General features: G+C 43.1%; 2 protein-coding genes across 4 annotated transcripts in view; one reads left to right on the forward strand and one right to left on the reverse strand.

Moving 5' to 3' along the window:
* Positions 1 to 1,186: 1,186 nt before the first annotated feature.
* Positions 1,187 to 6,064, forward strand: LOC139537454 (spermatogenesis-associated protein 22). 3 transcript variants are annotated; one of them, XM_071338760.1, is made up of 8 exons: positions 1,187 to 1,400; positions 1,674 to 1,739; positions 1,825 to 1,962; positions 2,177 to 2,369; positions 2,593 to 3,019; positions 3,288 to 3,414; positions 3,517 to 3,614; positions 4,006 to 6,064. In XM_071338760.1, exons 2-8 carry the CDS (start codon positions 1,700 to 1,702, stop codon positions 4,195 to 4,197), a joined length of 1,215 nt encoding a protein of 404 aa, XP_071194861.1. In that variant the 5' UTR covers positions 1,187 to 1,400; positions 1,674 to 1,699; the 3' UTR covers positions 4,198 to 6,064. The 3 variants fall into 3 exon arrangements, with proteins under 3 accessions (XP_071194861.1, XP_071194860.1, XP_071194862.1); XM_071338759.1 differs by having other exon boundaries at positions 1,192 to 1,400; positions 2,593 to 3,028; positions 4,006 to 6,062; XM_071338761.1 differs by lacking the exon at positions 1,674 to 1,739 and having other exon boundaries at positions 1,194 to 1,400; positions 2,593 to 3,028; positions 4,006 to 6,061.
* A 320-nt stretch (positions 6,065 to 6,384) lies between these two features.
* Positions 6,385 to 25,410, reverse strand: part of LOC139537455 (LHFPL tetraspan subfamily member 7 protein-like) — a 316,078-nt gene continuing 297,052 nt past the window's right edge. Inside the window, exon 3 of the mRNA XM_071338763.1 lies at positions 6,385 to 9,658. Within this exon, the coding sequence (XP_071194864.1) occupies positions 9,432 to 9,658 (227 nt within the window). The 3' untranslated portion in view covers positions 6,385 to 9,431. The remainder of the gene's footprint in view (positions 9,659 to 25,410) is intronic.

The following is a 25,410-nucleotide window of genomic DNA, read 5'->3' on the forward strand; positions in this document are numbered from 1 at the left end:
CAGCAAAGGCGTTGATGTCCTCCTTAACTCGATTTAATGAAGAGAAGGTGAAAAACACGGGAAATATCCATACTTTCATTATGAAACAACATTTCCCACCACCAGGCTAATGATAGTCCTGGATGTTGCGTATCGCATTGAGCCGGACCTCAACCCCCTCAAACACCTTTGGGATTAATTGAAACGCCGACTGCGAGCCAGGCATAAGGCCCGACCTCTCTAATAATGCTCTTGCACTGATGCACTAATGTACTAATAATGCTCGTGTGGCTCTTGTGGCAAGGCCGGTCTGGACTGCACCAAATCTGAAACAAACATAGACGTCTATGATTCGTTCAGATTTGGTCCGGAGTGGACCAAAAACCAATGTCCATGGATGTGGAAATCAAGGCCGGTCCGGAACTGCACAAAAAAAAACACATCCAAAAGGCGTAGGCATCGATCCATGCTTATTGAGGTGTATCGTAACAGTGTTGCCTGAAATTGAATTTTATGAATGCCCATCTATGTGGTAAGCCTACATTACCACCAAAAAACGACACCCGGACAGGACCAAAAAAGACGTGCTTGTGCTTACTGGTGTGTAGCCCACAATGGAATTTTATGAATGAATGCCCATCGTCTGTAAAACTTTATTAGTCCTGAGACTAATCAATTAGGCTACCCAACTTTATCAGGAGTTATCGCGCGCCTATTTGCAATGTGTTTACACAGCGGGAAATTCAGAATTTTAACTAGGCAAGTCAGTTAAGAAGAATTCCTTATTTTCAATGACAGCGGTTTAACTGCCTTGTTCGGGGGCAAAACGACATATTTTACCTTGTCAGCTCGGGGATTCGATCTGGCAACCTTTAAGTTACTAGCCCAACTCTCTAACCACTATGCTACCTTCCTTCCCAATTAATTGGCTTGTCAGAAATTGAAGGGTACAAGCTTGAAACCACTGATCATGACAATGGGGTGAAATTCCAGAACAACAGTCGTTATCGTCCATTCCATATTGTCCATTTTAATTTGACCTGTCCTGTTTTTAGGATATGTTGTTTGTTAATATAACAGCGCATTTTTTGTTGTTGATTGAGCGCCATTTAGGTTAGGCTATTTGATTGGAGAAACCGGCATAATGTAAAAAGTGTCCCTCTCATTACATTTTATCTCCAGCCTGTAAGCTACAGAAAAGGCCACAATCTCTTTCTACCATATTTATATAGCTAATGTGCAGTCGCCCTATCCTAGTGCACTGCACAAGTAGCTAGGTAAGTGTTCTAGCTATCTATCTAGCCAAGACGTCATTACCATGAGAAATCGCGGGCATTAGCGCGTGACCATCTGACTGAGTAGGAGGAGACCTGGCTCACCAGCTAGCCAGCTATTTATTTACATTGGAACAGCAACCACAGGTATACACTGAAAATACATTATTTAATTAAATGTAACTTCATTACAACTAATTATTGTTTGAGGACGATGTTTTAGTTGTTGTTTATCTAGCTAAGTTAGCTACTAAAACTGAAATAGCTATTGATAACAATTGCTTTAGCTAAGGTCATTAACGTTAGCTAGCTAGGCCCTGTTAACCACAGCTAACATTAGCAAGAAGTGGTCTGATGCTTTGTGGCTACAGGTGGCTGGCAAGCTAGTTCTAACTATTTTACATCTTATGAATTCATTAGATTCTTTGAGTGGACACTGCAATAAGATGAGAAGATATGAAATGCAGCAGGCCAGACCTACTGCAGGTTTGTGAAATTCAAACGTGAGTTAGGCTGATGGCTGCATTCATGTCATAAACTGATTGTCAGGAATCGGTTGTTTCCTTTCCAGGCTGCCTCTCTGTGCCTCTGTTTACCCAGAAGAAAAGGAGCAGGCTGCCTTTGACATCCAATCCCTCTGAGAATGAATTCTGCTCCAGCAATGAATACATGTCCACACACAGCTCTGCTTCATCCAACAACATATCTGGTAAGATAAATAGGATACTTCTCATGTGTTTCAGTAGTAGCTATAATCATGCGTGGTTCATAAATGTGGCTGTTATCAATTTATTCTGGATTTTCAAAGCGAGAGAGATATCCAAGTCACTAGATGGCACTACACACGAGGAAAAATGCAATTTTGCTGCCCATATCAATGCTTTACCAGAACATTTTTTATAATACTTTCTACCTCTGCTCAGGTAACACAGAATATTTCCAAGATCAAGACCCAAGCTGTCCTGCACCTGCTACTCAGAACAGTCAGTGGAACAGACAAGGCAACCAGCATCAGTCTCAACCACAGTTTCAGTATCCAAACAGTCGACTTGCACCTGAACCCGTGGGGAGAAACTTTGCACCTCTACCACACCCATATAAAGCTGTGAATACAGGGTATGGTCAGTTGATAGGTCTCTGGAGCTCTCTGTAGAGGCAGTTATTATAGATGCATAATTCGAAAATGTTTGCAGTGCACATTTAAAAGTTAACCTGCAGATTAACAGGGTCTATATACTGTATAGTAAGTACAGTTTTAGAGATTTTCGTTTTTTGGGGGGTTGTCTGATGGTTATGCAACACATAAACCAGTCATATCACTTATATTGCATATGTTCAGTCCGCAGATGGGACAGCAACAGCCACCAGTGAGGCAGGACTCCAGAGCCCCTATAAACCCCAGACAGAGCAACTACAACGGCCTCTGCAGCAGTGGGAACACACAGAGCAAGCCAGTACCCCCAAGTAGCTACTCTCATATGGGTCAGCAGCAGCAGTCTGGCTACAGACAGGGACAGGCCAACCCACCAGAGCCTCCTCTCTACTCCCAGCAGTCTACACCCATTACCACAACAAGCAGACCAACTCCTGGCCCTCCAAGCAGACCAACTCCTGGCCCTCCAAGCAGACCAACTCCTGGTTCTGGACCACAGCAGCAGAAACAGAACACATCCTGGAAGTTTAAAATGACCACCAACACTGGGCTACAGAAACAGCTGATGGACAGTAGAGACATATATCAAACTCAAAATACCTCTCAGTCTCAGGTACAACATGTAAGTCATCTGTGCTAATTGTAACTTATAGTGTAACATACTGCAGGAAAACTCAGCTTTTCATACATTACTTACCATAAAATAACTTTTATATAGCTTTCATATTTAACCCAATTGTAAATCTTCAATCTAGTTAAAAATGACAGCTCATACAGTAACGTTACATCCTTAATACATTTTATTATGCTAGCCTTGTAAAATGTATGTTGTTCAATGCTAGAGCAGGTATTAAAGCATTCATGTTTCCTATGTTGGGAAGACACCACCTGTGTTCCAGATCAAACCAGCAACTGAGAACTCTTTGAGGATACTGACTGCTGTCATTGATGGCATGAGACACTGGAGCCAGTTCAAGGACAGAGCTCCGTACCTATTTGAGATTTTTGGTTAGTTTTCAGTTTGTCTCTTCACTAACATTGTATTTACCATTACCTGTACTGTATTTACAAAATGTTTGTATTTTATTATATTCTATGTTCGTCCCACAGCTACTCTTGACTCCGCAGTCACCGCCGGGTCTCATGGAGCTAAGAACTTCCTCATGAGAGATGGGAAAGAGGTGGTGCAGTGTGTCTTCTATGAAAATGTGAGTAAGAAAAACACTTCCTCTTTAATAGGAAAGGGAGAAATACAATAGCAGGCCAAGGGCTGTCGAGTTAGTCAGAGGACAACATTATATTACTTCATGTTCACCAAATGAATTGGAGTGTTTAAGGCGGTAAAAAATGTAATCTTAAAAAGGCAGTTATTTTAAACATAAAGAACTTTGTAGATTAGAATTTTCTTTCCACAGGATTCTTACCAGCTGCACTGATCATCAGTATTATAAAGCAATAGTTTGTTTTGATATGGCTGGAGGATATGGATTCTCAAATCATACTGTATCTCCAGGGTGGATACCCATTATGTTACGTTTACAGTGTTGTGCTGGATGTATACCCTTTGTGTCTGACCCATCTCTGATCCATCCCCACCAGGAGCTGGACCTTCCCAGGCTGATCCGAGGCCAGGTGCACCGCTGTGTGGGAAACTACGACCGCACCAGGGACACACTCACCTGCATGTCTGTCAGGGCTGCCCTGCACTCAGAGCAGAGGAATGCACAGGAGTCTGTCAAAGCATCGGACGCTGAGATGAGGGGCCTGGTGAAATCACTCAGTGAAGTCTGATCAGAGGCACAGAAACACGTAAAGGGCAATTCAAGGGCAATACAATTGTTTTTGCCCATGGCTCCTTGTGAAGATCACTATATGGCAAGTGTTCTCCTTTTCATTAGAAACTGCGGGATCCTATATGGAGCGTTGTGGTCTATTAGAAACTGAAGGATCCTATATAAAGTCCTGCTGTATATACAGTGCCTTTGAAAAGTATTCAGACCCCTTGACCTTTTCCAAATTTTGTTACGTTCGCCTTATTCTAAAATTGATTAAATAGTTTCCCCCCTCGTCAATCTACACACACAATACCCCATAATGACTAAGCAAAAACAGGTTTTTACTCAGTATTTGTTGAAGCACCTTTGGGAGCGATTACAGCATCAAGTCTTCTTGGGTATGACACTACAAGCTTGGCACACCTGTATTTGGAGAGTTTCTCCCATTCTTCTCTGCAGAACCTCTCAAGCTCTGTCAGGTTGGATGGGGGAGAGGGGGCGTTGTTGCACAGCTATTTTCAGGTCTCCAGAGATGTTCGATCGGGTTCCAAGTCCGGGCTCTGGCTGGGCCACTCAAGGACATTCAGAGACTTGTTCCCGAAGCCACTCCTGCGTTGTCTTGGCTGTGTGCTTAGGGTTGTTGTCCTGTTGGAAGGTGAACCGTCACTCCAGTCCTAGGACCTGAGCTCTCTGTGGAAGGTTTTCATCAAGGATCTGTTTGTACTTTGCTCTGTTCATTTTTGCTTCGATCCTGACTAGTCTCCCAGTCCCTGCCGCTGAAAAACATCCCCACAGCATGATGCTGCCACCACCATGCCAGTTTTCCTCCAGAAGTGACGCTTGGCATTCAGGCCAAAGAGTTTAATCTTGGTTTCTTCAGACCAAAGAATCTTGTTTCTCATGGTCTGAGAGTCTTTCGGTGCCTTTTGGCAAACTCCAAGTGGGCTGTCATGTGCCTTTTACTGAGGAGTGGCCTTTGTCTGGCCACTCTACCATAAAGGCCTGATTGGTTGTCCTTCTGGAAGGTTCTCCCATCTCCACAGAGGAACTCTAGAGCTCCATCGGGTTCTTGGTCACCTCCCTGACCAAGGCCCTTCTCCCCCGATTGCTCAGTTTGGCCGGGCGGCCAGCTCTCGGAAGAGTCTTGGTGGTTCCAAATTTCTTCCATTTTAAGAATGATGGACGCCACTGTATTCTTGGGGAACTTGGGCTGTATTCTTGGGGAACTTCAATGCTGAATACATTTGTGCCTCGATACTTACAAAGAGTAAGCCTCGACCCAATCCTGTCTCTGAGCTCTACGGACAGTTCTTTCGACCTCGTGGCTTGGTTTTTGCTCTGACATGCACTGTCAACTGTGGGACCTTACATAAACAGGTGTGTGCCTTTCCAAATCATGTCCAATCAATTGAATTTACCACAGGTGGACTCCAATCAAGTTGTAGAAACATCTCAAGGATGATCAATGGAAACAGGATGCACCTTGAGCTCAATTTTGAATCTCACAGCAAAGGGTCTGACTACTTGTGTAAATAAACTATTTCTGTTTTTAATTTGCAACATTTCTAAAAACATCTTTTCACTTTGTCATTATAGGGTATTATGTGATTTATTTAAAAAAATGAATTTATTCCATTTTAGAATAAGGCTGTAACGTAACAAAATGTGGAAAAAGTCAAGAGGTCTGAATACTATCCGAAGGCACTGTAGATACTTGAGATGTTGGAAGATTCTTCCAGGGATGAGTAGTACATGATTCCCCATTATTTTGAAAGAATAGGCATTTTACATTTACATTTAAGTCATTTAGCAGACGCTCTTATCCAGAGCGACTTACAAATTGGTGCATTCACCTTATGACATCCAGTGGAACAACCACTTTACAATAGTGCATCTAAATCTTTTAAGGGGGGGGGGGGGGGGTCAGAAGGATTACTTTATCCTATCCTAGGTAAGAACTGTGGCAGAACTGTGTTGTTCAAGTGTACAATTTCATCTGCTTGTTATCTGTTTATGACCAGCAACAAATTAAGATTGTGTTTATGAATTTCATAATGTTAAATTATATAATTGCATCTATATATTAGCAGATGATATATACATTTTTCCCCCTTCCCATTTTTATATAGTATTATACACATATTTCCAATGTTTCATATGTGTCATTCAGTTTCGGGACACAAATAAAACCCCTTTCTCTTCCTCATTTATGAAACATTTTATTATAAAGAATATTCACAGAACAGCAAACTTTGTCAAGAGGCTAGTTTCAGGTAAAACAAACACATTGATGAGGTAATATCTCAAAATATGTATTTAAAAAATGGGGGGCCGTTTAGAATGAAAAGTGAACCCACATACAGTTATTAGTTTATTTACAACCAACATACAATATCACAATGGAAAACCCAATACTACTCTCTACAAAAAAACACTTTCACCAGTGCTGAGACTTGACACAATGTTTCAACATATCGGGTAACAAATCCTGTGCAGCAAGTGAATCCCAGTCTTTCCCAATATCAAGCACAGTACGAGGTCCAATACAAATACCAACATTTCTTTCCTGGTCTTCTTTTCAAAACATGGCAACACAATTACAATTTTTTTATCAAGACTTTCCCTCTTTGTAAGTAATTTGGCAATTTCCAAAGTTCACGCCAGCATTATGCACACACACACACACACACACACACACCTTGGAATACAGTATGTATGTAAAATATTTGTTACATTGGCTGTGTTGTGGAGGATATTATACAATTTGTCCTTGAAACATGACTAGAATAAAATCATTATATTAGGAGGAATGGGATGGCAAAAAACACTAATCCATTACCTTATCTCAGAATGTAATTATTTTAAGCCATGCTTCACACATTACGTGGTTAATGTGTCAATTCAACACTGATAACTTTGAGCTAAGTTAAATTTGTACAGCTCTCGAGCTCTACCACTCTAATTCTAAATTACATGGTATATGTCGCAACCTTTTAATTTAGTGATTAAAGTTATTTACCTCTTATGAATAAACTGGCAAAGTGTCAGCAGCATAATTCAACACAAGTACAGCTTGTTCTATCTGTCATTACCTTCAAGCTTTTAGAAGACATCAGCTTTTTTCTTCTAGAGAATATTTTCAACAAGATCATAATGTTCAGAAGCACATCTTGAAACATATACAGGAAAAGTACAGCACACACAGAGAAAATAACAAAATTACAACTGTTTTACACTACAATATCCACAGTTTAAGCTGAAGTAGATGGTAACCTGATATTAATAGTATTGAAGTAACTTGTCTTGGTTCTGTTATAAAGGCACATGTTGGTATGGTCAAAGCAGATCATCTAATCTAGATAAACTGTTTTACTATTAAATAACCCCAACTTCATCTGCACTCTAGTCAATAATTTCTAGACAATGCTGTCTTATCTAATTGCCTTTACCCTGATTTAAAGTAGTCCTGAATTATAGTGTATAGCTAATATTGTGTAGTGTTGGGGTCAATTCCAATTTAATGTGAAATTCGAATTCAGTTCTTGAATTCACTCATGAAGTGGAGAATTTACATTGTTGAAATTCAAATTAAATTCAACCTTCAAGTTATGGAATTGGAATTAGACTGTTTGGACTGCTTGAATTGGAATTTCTATATTTCCAGTTTAGCTGGGCGGTCTGAACTGTGACATGATCAGCCTGAGGGAATTGAATTAGAATTTGTGGAATTGTTGGGGAAAGTATTGGATTGGCAATTGAATAATTAACATTGGAATTGAATTCTCTAAATTCAACGACTGGAATCAACGACCTGGACTTTAAATTTAATTAAATAGAATTTACAGGGAAAGGGAATTTAATTATAATTTTTTTAATTAACCCCAACCCTGGTATTGTGTGGTGTAAAAACTGAAACAATAATGACTTGGGTTAACAAGACAACCATATTAACACTAGGAACTCTGGGAAAAGGTTGGTAGAAGGATGTCATGTCATCCCAACATAAAATGTATAACAAATGCTTTTCATATGTCTTCAAAAGTTAACTATCAGACAAGTTTTATGTTATTACTATGCACGCCTTCTATCTATATTAATTTGTCTTAAAGGCAGGTCCGACGCATCTATATTGTTTGGTAGAGCTCCTTCACTGAAAAATATTTATTCAACTCTTTCTTTAGAATTTTTACTGTCCAATAGTCCATTTAAAACCATGTTGAAGATGTAGGCTAAGTCAGATGGTGAGTCCCCAAGGGTCATTTTTCACTGTGCTACATGTCCATCTTATGACATCCATTCAGTCAGTGTTGTTCAATGCTGGATAAAAACGGCATCTGGATCTAAACCTTTATACAATCCACTCTCCTCAAACTCCACTGGACAGAATCCTTGATGCGCTCACTGTGTTGAGACCTGAGTCCGTGTTCATATCCTTTCTGATCCTCGCTTTGTCTTGATGTCAAATGGGTCTCATTGTCTTTACTGTTCGCCAAATCCGCATTGATCCATTGAAGATAGAAGCGTGTCCATGTTTTTTGATAACTAGAAATGTCTCATATTCTCTTTTAATCTCAGGCCATACTTTACCTTCTCATTAAGTTTCTTGTTATTTTCACACCTTCTCTTTTGCAAACAACTCCCTGATTATTCTGGAATGATATATTTAATGACCACTCTTATTGCCCACTATTAATGTCACCATGGATTCATATTATGGTTCTAGTCCTGACCATCACCCTCTGTCTGGTTACAGTAATATTAAACCAACGTTGTATGTATAACATGATAGGAATGTTTATGCGCTGTATACTTCTGTTCATTTGAACAGAGGGAGTTGTTGTCAATCCTTGTGTTTCTTTCAAATGTATTTTTTTCCAGAAAAGATACTGAATATCAAATAAGTCTAACCAGAAATGCAGTCACAAATTGACAGTAAATGTGAATTAATAGTCATAACAATATGAGTTAACGTTTGACATTATTGGGAGAGAAAAAAATGAACAGAACATAGTTCCATTCAATTAGGTCAATTATTAGATCAAATAAATAGCTTTTGTATGAAGGAAGACAGTACATAAATGTTGTTCACAGTTGGGTATAGCCTAGTTGTATATCAGAGGCAGGGCTTTTAAAAATGGCATCCTACTGAAGAAGTGGATGCAGGGGTTTCTCCCATCTCCATCATACAGGGAAGTAGGAAGTACTGTAGCAGACTGGATGAGGTTGGGGAGGGTGGGGTCAGTTGTTGTCCTATAAGAGAGTGGGCAGTGGGGTTGGGGACAGATGCTCCTTTGGTGCGTATTTGGCGAAGAAGGGTAGGAAGAGTGTGAGCATGACGGCGACAATGGCCAGCATGTATCCCCAGCCGATCTGGCAGTCCCCGGCATAGTAGATGTCTGAGTCCCCGCAAAAGGACCTCACCAGGGTGGAGTTCAGCCCAAAGGGATAGACCAGCAGCCCAGACCCCATGATGAACACTGGAAGAGAGAGGAGAGATGAAAGAGACTTTGGTTACAACCAGGGATACACTCAAATATGTAAGATATGTCATAGTGTTGTGTTGTTTGGTCATGCGTTTCATTGTTGACTATATCTTGAGAGAGCACTGAACATCTCCTCTTGTTCAGCTTCCAAAAAACATTTCTAATGTCCCTCTTTCTCCAACTGAACTAAATCCAGCTGTAAAAGTGTCCATCCTGGCTCATTACTTTGAGATTGGAAAGTGTTCCTGGAACATCCTGGTAATGCTGACTCCTGGCCACTTGGTGGAACTAGAGGTTCTGCATTATGAGTTGACAGCGCAAAGACAGCCCACAGATACGGCCAACAGTGTAATGTAGGAGCTTCACCATCTACCTTATCTCCAGTTGTACCCTGAATAGCCCCAGTAGGAATATAAATCACAATTGAGATTGAGTCTGTCAACTCAGCCAGGGAGTGATGGAGGAAGGACTGATAGAGGAGAGGGGTATGGGGCTTTTATATATTAAAAAAGACCCCTGATGGCTCTTGATTGACAGGTCTGGCTAATGAAAAGTGAATCATGTCTCCTAAAAATCCATTAGCACTTCTCATGCCAAACTGACGACCACAAGAAAAGAGCCCAGCACTTTAATACACATCGATCAACTTTCATAGACAGTATCACATCCTCAGTGCTCGATGTAGCGATGGTGAGAGAGTGGCTCAGTTTAAAAATGGAGTCAGGTCTGCCAGCCAGTGCTGCCAAGAAGCAACTATCGACTGCTGAGTATCATCATTACTACTCATTTCAGGAAAAACATAAAAGGTTAGATTTCCATTATATTGGAATGTCATGTGTCTTTTAAGATAAAAGGAGATAATAAATAGAGTATGGATTTGGATAATGAGCAGTTATCCATAGCTGTCTGTCTATAGAACGCATTAAACACGTATCATCTTTTGTTCATGTATTGATTTCAAATCTTCAAGGACAATGACGCAGCAGGGTTGATGGAGTGTAATAGGGAAATCATGAGAGAAGGTAATGGGGATGTCAAATAGGAAATAGTTTTGTGCTGTAATGTACACTACCGTTCAAAAGTTTGGGGTAGAAATGTCCTTGTTTTTGAAAGAAAAGCACATTTTTTGTCCATTGAAATAACATAAAATTGATCAGAAATACAGTGTAGACATTGTTAATGTTCTAAATGACTATTGTGGCTGGAAACAGCAGATTTTTTAAATGGAATATCTACATAGCCGTACAAAGGCCCATTATCAGCAACCATCACTCCTGTGTTCCAATGGCACGTTGTGTTAGCTAATCCAAGTTTATCATTTTAAAAAGCTAATTTGTCATTAGAAAACCCTTTTTCAATTATGTTAGCACAACTGAAAACTATTATGCTGTATAAAGAAGCAATAAAACTGGCCTTCTTAAGACTTGTTGAGTATCTGGAGCATCAGCATTTGTGACTTCGATTACAGGCTCAAAATGGCCAGAAACAAAGAACTTTATTCTGAAACTCGTCAGTCTATTCTTGTTCTGAGAAATGAAGGCCATTCCACGCGAGAAATTGCCAAGAAACTGAAGATCTTGTACAACGCTGTGTTGTGCACCGTGGGAGGCCCTGGTGCACAACTGAGGAAGAGGACAAGTACATTAGAGTGTCTAGTTTGAGAAGCAGACGCCTCACAAGTCAACTGGCAGCTTCATTAAATAGTACCCGCAAAACACCAGTCTCAACATCAACAGTGAAGAGGCGACTCCGGGATGCTGGCCTTCTAGGCAGAGTTGCAAAGAAAAAGCCATATCTCTGTCACGGCCGTCGTAAGAAGCGGACCAAGGTGCAGCGTGGTGAGCGTACATATTCCTTTTATAAAGAAAATGACACCAACAAAAACAATAAACATTACAAAAACGACCGTTCAACCCATCCTGGCTGGATGCTCACCCTAGCCCGGCAGATGCGGGGAGCTGGGATGTAGCGCACCGGGCTGTGAACGCGCACCACCGCATAACACGGTGCCTGACCAGTACGACGCTCGCCACGGTAAGCACAAGGACTTGGCTCAGGTCTCCAACCTGACTCAGCCAATCTCCTCGTGTGCCTCCACCCCCCAAAAATTATTGGGGCTGCCTCTCGGGCTTCCTTCCTAGCCGCGTTCCCTCGTAACGATGCCGTTCCGCCTTTGCTGCCCCCAGGTCCTCCTTGGGACGGCGATATTCCCCAGCCTGCCTCCAGGGTCCTTTACCGTCCAGGATTTCCTCCCAAGTCCATGAGTCCCCCTTACCACGCTGCTTGGTCCTTTTGTGGTGGGAAGTTCTGTCACGGCCGTCGTAAGAAGCGGACCAAGGTGCAGCGTGGTCAGCGTACATATTCCTTTTATTAAGAAAATGACGCCAACAAAAACAATAAACAATACAAAAACGACCGTGAAGCTTAAGTGCTATGTGCCACAAACAAAGTTAACTTCCCACAAAGAAAGGAGGGAAAAGGGCTACCTAAGTATGGTTCCCAATCAGAGACAACGATAGACAGCTGTCCCTGATTGAGAACCATACCCGGCCAAAACATAGAAATACAAAATCATAGAAAACAAAAACATAGAATGCCCACCCGAAATCACACCCTGAGGGCGTGACAATCTCAGACAGGCCAATAAAAATAAAAGATTAAGATGGGCAAAAGAACACAGACACTGGACAGAGGAAGATTGGAAAAAAAGTGATATGGACAGATGAAGTTTCAGGTGTTCGGATCACAAAGAAGAACATTTGTGAGACGCAGAAAAGATGCTGGAGGAGTGCTTGATGCCATCTGTCAATCATGGTGGAGGCAATGTGATGGTCTGGGGGTGCTTTGGTGGTGGTAAAGTGGGAGATTTGTACAGGGTAAAAGGGATCTTGAAGAAGGAAGGCTATCACTCCATTTTGCAAAGCCATGCCATACCCTGTGGACGGAGCTTAATTGGAGCCAATTTCCTACTACAACAGGACAATGACCCAAAGCACAGCTCCAAATTCTGCAAGAACTATTTAGGGAAGAAGCAGTCAGCTGGTATTCTGTCTATAATGGAGTGGCCAGCACAGTCACTGGATCTCAACCCTATTGAGTTGTTGTGGGAGCAGCTTGACCGTATGGCACGTAAGAAGTGCCCATCAAGCCAATCCAACTTCTGGGAGGTGCTTCAGAAAGCATGGGGTGAAATCTCTTCAGATTACCTCAACAAATTGAACTAGAATGCCAAAGGTCTGCGAGGCTGTAATTGCTGTAAATGGAGGATTATTTGACGAAAGCAAAGTTTGAAGGACACAATTATTATTTCAAATCAAAATCATTATTTATAACCTTGTCAACGTCTTGACTATATTTCCTATTCATTTTGCAACTAATTTCTAAGTGACCCCAAACTTTTGAACGCTAGTGTATATGGATGTTTTGGTAAGGGGGGGCTGTACATTTAGAAAATTCCCATGCATATCTAAGAGAGTAGGTAGATCAATTTTATAAAACCCTGAGAGTGACTGCTGAGGATCATGCTGGTAAGGGCACAGGAGAGAAAGAGAGAGATGGAGGGGGGAAAAGGGAGAAAGACTAAAGGAATGGGGAGAAGGTTGTGTGAGTGGGTAATCAGGGCACTATGTCCCAGCGTCAGCTCATTACATCTATCTCTGAGGTGGAGGTTGAGGCTGGGAGAAAGACCCAACCCAGAGTGGAAGCTGAGGCTGCTAAATATCCCCCAACCCACCTAGAGTTCTGTCTCTGTCCTGCTCAGAATGGCCACCTGTTTATCTGTCGGCGCCTGGCTCCTCAAAGCAGCCCGGCTAATAACACTTTAAGGGCCTTCTCTCTCATTGGCTTTGTGGAAAGTGAACAAAGACACAGGCAGGGTTTCCTTTTCAAGGCCCTTCCCTCGCTGTTCCCTCCCACACAGAGATATGACAGCAGTCACACACAGCCTGCCTGCACCCCAGCCACTAAAATCCAAATAAATCATGAAGAAACTCGTAAGGCCCCCAAATAATCGATGCAGGAATGAAATCAAACCCCACAGCCTTGAAACAAGTGGCACGAGAGCCTTGAGCATCATTGGATTTCATCGACAGAAGCTGGAAGGTAGGTATACGGAGGGAGGGAGCAATGTTTGTCTGCATCAAATAAGCCCTGTGCCTCAGGTTGATATGGTCTCTCCAGGCTGCATACCTCTGTTAATGGAACAGACGTACAAGCCTGATGACCCTGGACTCAGTATCGGGAGCTGAGGGCTGCTGCACACACACTCCACCTGGATTCAGTTTAGAGACTAGCAACTGTGTTATTGTATGGGACTACTGGAGATATTCAACGAAATAGTTTGCCTTTGATTCTTCTTGCATGGCGATGATTCAAACGTGTAGTCTATGATATGATACACGTATATACTGTATATATGATGGATTAGCTGTTGAGGATGCACTGTATACATACATATATATACATAACATTTCCTGATTTGACTCGTGTTCAATCTTGAGTAAAAGGTGAAAACTGTATTGGAGAGCACACGGTAGCAGCCCACTATGGACACGGATGGATAAACTCAATCTCATGACGATATAAACTTCCATAGCAGTGTAATCCACAGGATGTTGGTGGCACCTTAATTGGGGAGAACAGGCTTGTGTTATTGACTGGAGAAGAATCATTGGAATGGTATCAAATACATCAAACACATGGTTGTCAGGTGTTTGATGCCATTCCATTTGCTCCGTTCCGGCCATTATTGTGAGCCGTTCAGCAGCCTCCACTGGTATAATCCTATGGGGACGTACAGAGACGAAGGGAGCGGTGTAAAATGATGCGATGCTGTGAAACTGCTCATGGTAACCTCACAGCATAAAAAGTAAATAATGTAGCGACCGTTGAGCTGACTTATATACTGTAAACTGCACATAGAGCACCAAGCATGATCTAAATCCTAAAACAACAGTGGTCATTTGAATGAGCATCTCGGAACTGGTCACACACACAATGAGTATCCATCAGGAGTGGGCGAGGGGCTTCTTGACGGTCCACTTGGCCAGTTGGGCGGCAGGTACAGCAGTAATGAAGGCAGTTAGCCATGAGGAAGAACAGTTCAAATGTAATTACAGGAGTTTAAAGAGCCATCTCCACAATAGCTGCAGGGCAGTAAAAAGCATTCAGCACAGCACTTGAACATGCAGCTTCTTCTTCCTTCCTGTTCCTATTAGGCACCGTTTACTGTAATTCCTGCACCATTCACACACACCACACCCATGTGCACATATGCACTCACACACACAAACACACATTCACACAAACCATGTACATTCTGGGAGATGGGGAGGTTGCTGGCAATGGCATGATGTGGAGAGAGAGGGAGATTATCCAACGGCAATCAGGTGGGACTGCAGGGAGGGAGGGAAGGAAGGAGGAACGGAGTCCATCAGAACAAATAATGGGGGAGAGACAGACAGAGGTAACAATGGGGAAAGGATAGTGTAGGTCACACGAGGGCTAATGTGTCTCATTTACAGATACACCCCACTCCCATACAGACATGCAGATACACACACAGATGGACACTTCCTATGGAGCATTGCCACCTATGGAGATGACTACCATCACCTGCTAAACCCCACCTGTAATGTTATAACAACACGTGTCACTCTAGATCCTGATGAAAATGTACAGCAGAGCAAGTGAGAAATTAGCATGTAGAAACAGTAAAGAATCACTGATGATGCTTTCCCTGCAGCCCCTAAACATAGATAAAGTAATTGGGATCACTTGGAGGCCTAACACAGACAAATTGTGAAGAGACATTGCAGCACCCACATCACTGCTAATGCTTCTTTACTGCAGCCTGTCTGGCTGAATACAACAGCAGAGCCGACGTGATGCTAATGATAGTAAATCACCAGCCAAAACAGATGCCTGCCTCTCTGTTCAGCAACATATGCTGCTTGGGAATATTCTATGAGTTCATCCATATGGTTTTGACTTGTTATTGCTCAGACTCATCCGTCCTCTGTGGTTACACCACTGGCAGGGTTATCCTTGAAGTTTGAAATCCTGGATTTTTTTGGAATGTTTCGCAATGGGGATAATTGCTTGTGGAGAACAACTTGTGAGAGAGATGCAGAGAGATGCTTTGCAGATGGTAACATCATGCTCTCCAGATGTTGTTGACAAGTGCAGAAGCACTTTGTTTCATTGTTCATTTCCACAGGTAGCTGTGGAAGTCAGGAGGCCAAGGGTCTGTGATTATCACTGAACCTTTAGCGTAGTCAATCCTCTAAAATAATCATCAATACTTCTGTAAGAGTGTGTTTATTCTTCAATCAGATTCAGGAAGTGAAGAGAGGAAAGGAAAGGAGAAGAGAAGAAGAGAGGAGATGTGATGAGAAGACTTGCAAAGCTCAGTCGAGGTGTACTGCAGCCTTGACTCTCCTCTGTCTTTTCCCCGGACTCTTCATTGAGAATATGACAGGAGAGAAGCAAGTGTTAGAAGAGGAGAGTGTTAGAAGAGGAGAGGAGAAGATAGGAGACCTCAGCCTTAACTCTCTCTCTCTCTCTCTCTCTCTCTCTCTCTCTCTCTCTCTCTCTCTCTCTCTCTCTCTCTCTCTCTCTCTCTCTCTCTCGCTCTCTCTCTCTCGCTCTCTCTCTCTCTGGTCCCTTGACTGCTCACCCTTCTCAATGAACTAGTGAGACATCGCCCTTGAAGATGATACTGAATTGCACAGCTGTGAGAATGAGAAAAAGATTGAGTACATTTCATGAAGGTATTTGAGGAGAACTTCTTGGCTTCTTGACCTGTCCCCAGAGTGAGGTGTGTGATGAGGTAGCGTCCATGCGTGACAGTGCATTAACCCTTGGCTGGGTACCACGGTAACACCATGGTAACTCTGTATAGTACCAATCACACAGGATGGACTGAGGTCCCGATTCACTCTCTCTGGGTCAGGCTCTGGAAGGCTATACACACGGACTGGGAGGTCTTACTGAGAGTATATGATACCACTATCTCATGGGTACGGTACAGACTTCATACCAATATCTTTGGGTATAACTTTGCACTCTGATACTGTAGGTTAGTGATGTGGATCATCCAACATCAAACATCACCCATTAAAATAAAACGCTGTGAACCTTATACTCTTTATAGTACTAATCTATTAGTACAAAGACTTTTGGCATATTCAAATTAAATTGTTCCCTGTTGATGAATCATTAAATGAAAACATTAGGTTGTGACACATGACCTTTTAGTTGTCTAGTCAGTCCAATGCCCTGTGGGGCTGAGGGTTATACAGTGATCTCTCTCTACCAGTGAGTAGTGAGGTGGAGTGTGGCCCAGTCTTAGAGGATGATGTGGTTATCATAGAAATGGATGACTTGAACGGGCATTATGTCGACTATACCTACACAAGTTGAGTGTACCCATGCTAGTAATTATATTTCTTTGTTGGTCATCCTGTATTTCCTCCACGTACCATCAGAGGGCTTAATTACAAGCCATCCTCCTGCTGCTGCTGTGGGCCTTGAGGGCCATTCATTATAACGCTAAGATTTCTACTTTGGATCAAACTTTATTACCTCCCAACACTGACTGTGTTAACTCAGTTAGCACTGAGGACAGTTGCCCGTGGGATTGAATTAGAGATTGATGGGATGGCTCCCTCCCGGTCCTGGCCTGTATGTCCATGGATACGTTCCAAATGGCACCCTATTCTCTATGTAGTGCACTACTAGTGCCTGCCATTTGGGACGTAACCCATGTCTAATCCTCTGGTTTGGTTGTAGCCAGGCCTGGCTGGCTGGAGGCTGTCATTTGTCTGTTCTGTCTGTTCCCACTGGCTCTGTTTGTTAACGACTACAGCTACCGCCCCGCACTGATTACTGTCACTCAGTAACAGATCTGGGTTCAACTGTGTCAGCACCACAAATGGCAGAACACACAAATCTCTACAATAGAGTTTTACCCCATGGTTAGAAACACTGGTGTGAATCTGAGGGTAAGCTAAGGTCAAGGGGACAACAGAGAGCGTTGACAGCAACTCTCAAGTCACTTATTCAAGGGGAGCTTTGACACTTGACAAGTTACAAGACCACAGAGTAAATATGATAATCCTTTAGACAGGGAGAGAGGAGATTTAATGGATTGACAGTGGCTCCTCTTCTCCTTGTCCCCTACACTCCTATATCTGCATTCCAGCCTTGCAGCAAATATGGTCGGTGAATATGAGGGCTAATGTTGTCCCGTGGGCCGCTTATCTCCTATGACCCACAAGCACATCTGTGACACTCCCAGCCCTGGGAGAGACCAGCCCACAGCTGGAGGCCTGACTGGAACAAGTCAGCCACCACAGGCCCAGATAACAGAGAAATACATTGTTATTTTTACTCCTCTGTCAGAGATGTGTCTTCTTGCAGTGTTTCCTTGCAAATATTTGGGAGCGGGTGTAAAAAAAAGAATGTATAATAAATCTTTATTTGCCAGCACAGCACCCATTTGTTTGTGTTGCCAGCGCTGTTTGTCAGTGATGAAACTCTGTGACATGAAACATATGCTGTAGGCCCTGGAAATACCAAGAAATATTGTTTAATTACAGTTGCAGCCTCATAGCCATACATCAAACCAGTTTTTCTGACATGCTTTCCTTCTAGTGATTATTTTTCCTGTTGTCTACCTTTCCCCTTGATTTGATTAACAGATGCTTCACATACACAACAGGACAGGTGTTGTGATCCTGCCTACTATTTGCATATGTATTTTTTCTACCAATAGAACTGCAACTGGCGTTCTGTGGCATGAAAGTAAGTGTTGACGGTTGTTAGATCTATGTATCTATTTTTATAAACAAAATAAGTTGTTTGCGGTTTAAGATTTGTTCTTAAATCAATGTGTTTGTGTGTGCTGCATGTGTGAGTGTGGTTGTGTTTGTGTGCTGCATGTGTGAGTGTGGTTGTGTTTGTGTGCTGCATGTGTGAGTGTGGTTGTGTTTGTGTGCTGCATGTGTGAGTGTGGTTGTGTTTGTGTGCTGCATGTGTGAGTGTGGTTGTGTTTGTGTGCTGCATGTGTGAGTGTGGTTGTGTTTGTGTGTTGCATGTGTGAGTGTGGTTGTGTTTGTGTGCTGCATGTGTGAGTGTGGTTGTGTTTGTGTGTTGCATGTGTGAGTGTGGTTGTGTTTGTGTGCTGCATGTGTGAGTGTGGTTGTGTTTGTGTGCTGCATGTGTGAGTGTGGTTGTGTTTGTGTGCTGCATGAGCACCAAGAGACACAGAGACAGAGACAGGGAGGCACGTCACTTCCTCTTGAATTTGCAGACGTGTTGCTGTGCGTTTTGTTGCTGTGCATTTTGTTGCCAACTTTACTTTGCTAGCTTTGCTTTGCTAGCTGACAACTTTACGTTTTTTTTTTCTTTTTAATTACCGTTTATATTTTTAGTTTTTCCATCACAACTTTTTTCCCTCATTCAACTTTTTCACTCCGGACGCTTTATCTGGACATGGTTCGTCAGCACCTTCAACAGCCGAAGCTAAGTAGTAACATTAACATGATGTCTTCTAATTGCATTCGCTGTACTCATAATATACAGGAGAATGATCGCCTTACGGCGAGGATAGCTGTGCTGCAAGCCCAGCTTCAGACGCAATCGTTAGGCAAGGGTAATTTCAGTGTAGGAAAGGAAGAAACAGCGTCTGTGCCACCAGTAAGTACAGATAGTAACGTTAGTATAAATCCCCCCGCACTGTCCCCGCAGCCGGACAATTTTCTCATGGCTTCTGGAGGGAAATGCTGTTGGAATGCTCAACCGGTGTCGCTCATTCAGCCGACAGAAACTTTCAACCGGTTTTCCCCATTGAGTAGCGAGTCGGAGTCTGAGGCCGAGTCTTCTCTTGTCTCTACTCCTCCCGTTACGGGGTCTGAGACGCCGAAGGCTCCCACCATTAGCTCTGACAAATTGAAAACCCTAGTCATTGGAGACTCCATTACCCGCAGTATTAGACTTAAAACGAATCACCCAGCGATCATACACTGTTTACCAGGGGGCAGGGCTACCGACGTAATGGCTAATCTGAAGTTGGTGCTGGCTAAAGCTAAAACTGGTGAGTGTAGAGAGTATAGAGATATTGTTATCCACGTCGGCACCAACGATGTTAGGATGAAACAGTCAGAAGTCACCAAGCACAACATAGCTTCAGCCTGTAAATCAGCTATAAAGATGTGTCGGCATCGAGTAATTGTCTCTGGCCCCCTCCCAGTTAGGGGGAGTGACGAGCTCTACAGCAGAGTCTCACAACTCAATCGCTGGTTGAAAACTGTTTTCTGCCCCTCCCAAAAGATAGAATTTGTAGATAATTGGCCCTCTTTCTGGGACTCACCCACAAACAGGACCAAGCCTGACCTGCTGAGGAGTGACGGACTCCATCCTAGCTGGAGGGGTGCTCTCATCTTATCTACTAACATAGATAGGGCTCTAACTCCTCTAGCTCCACAATGAAATAGGGTGCAGGCCAGGCAGCAGGCTGTTAGCCAACCTGCCAGCTTAGTGGAGTCTGCCAATAGCACAGTCAGTGTAGTCAGCTCAGCCATCCCCATTGAGACTGTGTCTGTGCCTCGACCTAGGTTGGGCAAAACTAAACATGGCGGTGTTCGCCTTAGCAATCTCACTAGGATAAAGACCTCCTCCATTCCTGCCATTATTGAAAGAGATCGTGATACCTCACATCTCAAAATAGGGTTACTTAATGTTAGATCCCTCACTTCAAAGGCAGTTATAGTCAATGAACTAATCACTGATCATAATCTTGATGTGATTGGCCTGACTGAAACATGGCTTAAGCCTGATGAATTTACTGTGTTAAATGAGGCCTCACCTCCTGGTTACACTAGTGACCATATCCCCCGTGCATCCCGCAAAGGCGGAGGTGTTGCTAACATTTACGATAGCAAATTTCAATTTACCAAAAAAAAAATGACGTTTTCGTCTTTTGAGCTTCTAGTCATGAAATCTATGCAGCCTACTCAATCACTTTTTATAGCTACTGTTTATAGGCCTCCTGGGCCATATACAGCGTTCCTCTCTGAGTTCCCTGAATTCCTATCAGACCTTGTAGTCATAGCAGATCATATTTTAATTTTTGGTGATTTTAATATTCATATGGAGAAGTCCACAGACCCACTCCAAAAGTCTTTCGGAGCCATCATCGACTCAGTGGGTTTTGTCCAACATGTCTCTGGACCTACTCACTGCCACAGTCATACTCTGGACCTAGTTTTGTCCCATGGAATAAATGTTGTAGATCTTAATGTTTTTCCTCATAATCCTGGACTGTCGGACCACCATTTTATTACGTTTGCAATCGCAACAAATAATCTGCTCAGACCCCAACCAAGGAGCATCAAAAGTCGTGCTATAAATTCTCAGACAACACAAAAATTCCTTGACGCCCTTCCAGACTCCTTCTGCCTACCCAAGGATGTCAGAGGACAAAAATCAGTTAACCACCTATCTGAGGAACTCAATTTAACCTTGCACAATACCCTAGATGCAGTTGCACCCCTAAAAACGAAAAACATTTGTCATAAGAAACTAGCTCCCTGGTATACAGAAAATACCCGAGCTTTGAAGCAAGCTTCCAGAAAATTGGAACGGAAATGGCGCCACACCAAACTGGAAGTCTTCCGACTAGCTTGGAAAGACAGTACCGTGCAGTACCGAAGAGCCCTCACTGCTGCTCGATCATCCTACTTTTCCAACTTAATTGAGGAAAATAAGAACAATCCAAAATTTATTTTTGATACTGTTGCAAAGCTAACTAAAAAGCAGCATTCCCCAAGAGAGGAGTGCTTTCACTTCAGCAGTAATAAATTCATGAACTTCTTTGAGGAAAAAATCATGATCATTAGAAAGCAAATTACGGACTCCTCTTTAAATCTGCATATTCCTCCAGGGCTTAGCTGTCCTGGATCTGCACAGCTCTGCCAGGGCCTGGGATCGGGAGAGACACTTAAGTGTTTTAGTACTATATCTCTTGACACAATGATGAAAATAATCATGGCCTCTAAACCTTCAAGCTGCATACTGGATCCTATTCCTACTAAACTACTGAAAGAGCTGCTTCCTGTGATTGGCCCTCCTATGTTGAACATAATAAACGGCTCTCTATCCACCGGATGTGTACCAAACTCACTAAAAGTGGCAGTAATAAAGCCTCTCTTGAAAAAGCCAAACCTTGACCCGGAAAATATAAAAAACTATCGGCCTATATCGAATCTTCCATTCCTCTCAAAAATTTTAGAAAAAGCTGTTGCGCAGCAACTCACTGCCTTCCTGAAGACAAACAATGTATACGAAATGCTTCAGTCTGGTTTTAGACCCCATCATAGCACTGAGACTGCACTTGTGAAGGTGGTAAATGACCTTTTAAATGGCGTCAGACCGAGGCTCTGCATCTGTCCTCGTGCTACTAGACCTTAGTGCTGCCTTTGACACCATCGATCACCACATTCTTTTGGAGAGACTGGAAACCCAAATTGGTCTACACGGACAAGTTCTGGCCTGGTTTAGATCTTATCTGTCGGAAAGATATCAGTTTGTCTCTGTGAATGGTTTGTCCTCTGACAAATCAACTGTACATTTCGGTGTTCCTCAAGGTTCAGTTTTAGGACCACTATTGTTTTCACTATATATTTTACCTCTTGGGGATGTTATTCGAAAACATAATGTTAACTTTCACTGCTATGCGGATGACACACAGCTGTACATTTCAATGAAACATGGTGAAGCCCCAAAATTGCCCTCGCTAGAAGCCTGTGTTTCAGACATAAGGAAGTGGATGGCTGCAAACTTTCTACTTTTAAACTCGGACAAAACAGAGATGCTTGTTCTAGGTCCCAAGAAACAAAGAGATCTTCTGTTAAATCTGACAATTAATCTTGATGGTTGTAAAGTCGTCTCAAATAAAACTGTGAAGGACCTCGGCGTTACTCTTGACCCTGATCTCTCTTTTGACGAACATATCAAGACTGTTTCAAGGACAGCTTTTTTCCATCTACGTAACATTGCAAAAATCAGAAATTTTCTGTCCAAAAATGATGCAGAAAAATTAATCCATGCATTTGTTACTTCTAGGTTAGACTACTGCAATGCTCTACTTTCCGGCTACCCGGATAAAGCACTAAATAAACTTCAGTTAGTGCTAAATACGGCTGCTAGAATCCTGACTAGAACCAAGAAATTTGATCATATTACTCCAGTGCTAGCTTCCCTACACTGGCTTCCTGTTAAGGCAAGGGCTGATTTCAAGGTTTTACTGTTAACCTATAAAGCGTTACATGGGCTTGCTCCTACCTATCTTTCCGAGTTGGTCCTGCCGTACACACCTACACGTACGCTACGGTCACAAGACGCAGGCCTCCTAATTGTCCCTAGAATTTCTAAGCAAACAGCGGGAGGCAGGGCTTTCTCCTATAGATCTCCATTTTTATGGAACGGTCTGCCTACCCATGTGAGAGACGCAGACTCGGTCTCAACCTTTAAGTCTTTACTGAAGACTTATCTCTTCAGTAGGTCATATGATTGAGTGTAGTCTGGCCCAGGAGTGTGAAGGTGAACGGAAAGGCTCTGGAGCAACGAACCGCCCTTGCTGTCTCTGCCTGGCCGGTTCCCCTCTCTCCACTGGGATTCTCTGCCTCTAACCCTATTACAGGGGCTGAGTCACTGGCTTACTGGTGCTCTTTCATGCCGTCCCTGGGAGGGGTGCGTCACTTGAGTGGGTTGAGTTACTGACGTGATCTTCCTGTCTGGGTTGGCGCCCCCCCTTGGTTTGTGCTGTGGTGGAGATCTTTGTGGGCTATACTCGGCCTTGTCTCAGGATTGTAAGTTGGTGGTTGAAGATATCCCTCTAGTGGTGTGGGGGCTGTGCTTTGGCAAAGTGGGTGGGGTTATATCCTTCCTGTTTGGCCCTGTCCGGGGGTTTCTTCTGATGGGGCCACAGTGTCTCCTGACCCCTCCTGTCTCAGCCTCCAGTATTTATGCTGCAGTAGTTTATGTGTCGGGGGGCTAGGGTCAGTTGGTTATACCTGGAGTACTTCTCCTATCTTATCCAGTGTCCTGTGTGAATTTAAGTATGCTCTCTCTAATTCTCTCGTTCTCTCTTTCTTTCTCTCTCTCGGAGAACCTGAGCCCTAGGACCATACGTCACGGCAAACCGGGCATGATGACTCCTTGCTGTCCCCAGTCCGCCTGGCCTTGCTGCTATTCCAGTTTCAGCTGTTCTGCCTGCGGTTATGGAACCCCTACCTGTCCCAGACCTGCTGTTTTCAACTCTTAATGATCGGCTATGAAAAGCCAACTGATATTTATTCCTGATTATTATTTGACCATGCTTGTCATTTATGAACATTTTGAAAATCTTGGCTCTCTCTAATTCTCTCTTTCTTTCTCTCGGAGGACCTGAGCCCTAGGACCATACGTCAGGACTACCGGGCATGATGACTCCTTGCTGTCCCCAGTCCACCTGGCCTTGCTGCTATTCCAGTTTCAACTGTTCTGCCTGCGGTTATGGAACCGCCACCTGTCCCAGACCTGCTATTTTCAACTCTTAATGATCGGCTATGAAAAGCCAACTGAAAATTATTCATGATTATTATTTGACCATGCTTGTCACTTATGAATATTTTGAACATCTTGGCATAGTTCTGTTATAATCTCCACCCGGCACAGCCAGAAGAGGACTGGCCACCCCTCATAGCCTGGTTCCTCTCTAGGTTTCTTCCTAGGTTTTGGCCTTTCTAGGGAGTTTTTCCTAGCCACCGTGCTTCTACACCTGCATTGCTTGCTGTTTGGGGTTTTAGGCTGGGTTTCGGTACAGCACTTCGAGATATTAGCTGATGTACGAAGGGCTATATAAAATAAACTTGATTGATTGATTGATTGATGTGTGAGTGTGGTTGTGTTTGTGTGCTGCATGTGTGAGTGTGGTTGTGTTTGTGTGCTGCATGTGTGAGTGTGGTTGTGTTTGTGTGCTGTGAGTGTGGTTGTGTTTGTGTGCTGCATGTGTGAGTGTGGTTGTGTTTGTGTGCTGCATGTGTGAGTGTGGTTGTGTTTGTGTGTTGTGAGTGTGGTTGTGTTTGTGTGCTGCATGTGTGAGTGTGGTTGTGTTTGTGTGCTGCATGTGTGAGTGTGGTTGTGTTTGTGTGCTGTGGGTGTGGTTGTGTTTGTGTGCTGTGAGTGTGGTTGTGTTTGTGTGCTGCATGTGTGAGTGTGAGTGTGGTTGTGTTTGTGTGCTGCATGTGTGAGTGTGGTTGTGTTTGTGTGCTGTGAGTGTGGTTGTGTTTGTGTGCTGCATGTGTGAGTGTGGTTGTGTTTGTGTGCTGCATGTGTGAGTGTGGTTGTGTTTGTGTGCTGTGAGTGTGGTTGTGTTTGTGTGCTGCATGTGTGAGTGTGGTTGTGTTTGTGTGCTGCATGTGTGAGTGTGGTTGTGTTTGTGTGCTGCATGTGTGAGTGTGAGTGTGGTTGTGTTGTGTGCTGCATGTGTGAGTGTGGTTGTGTTTGTGTGCTGTGAGTGTGGTTGTGTTTGTGTGCTGTGAGTGTGGTTGTGTTTGTGTGTTGCATGTGTGAGTGTGGTTGTGTTTGTGTGCTGTGAGTGTGGTTGTGTTTGTGTGTTGCATGTGTGAGTGTGGTTGTGTTTGTGTGCTGTGAGTGTGGTTGTGTTTGTGTGTTGCATGTGTGAGTGTGGTTGTTTTTGTGTG

The sequence above is a fragment of the Salvelinus alpinus genome, chromosome 13, assembly GCF_045679555.1.
Source record: "Salvelinus alpinus chromosome 13, SLU_Salpinus.1, whole genome shotgun sequence".
NCBI lineage: Eukaryota > Metazoa > Chordata > Actinopteri > Salmoniformes > Salmonidae > Salvelinus > Salvelinus alpinus.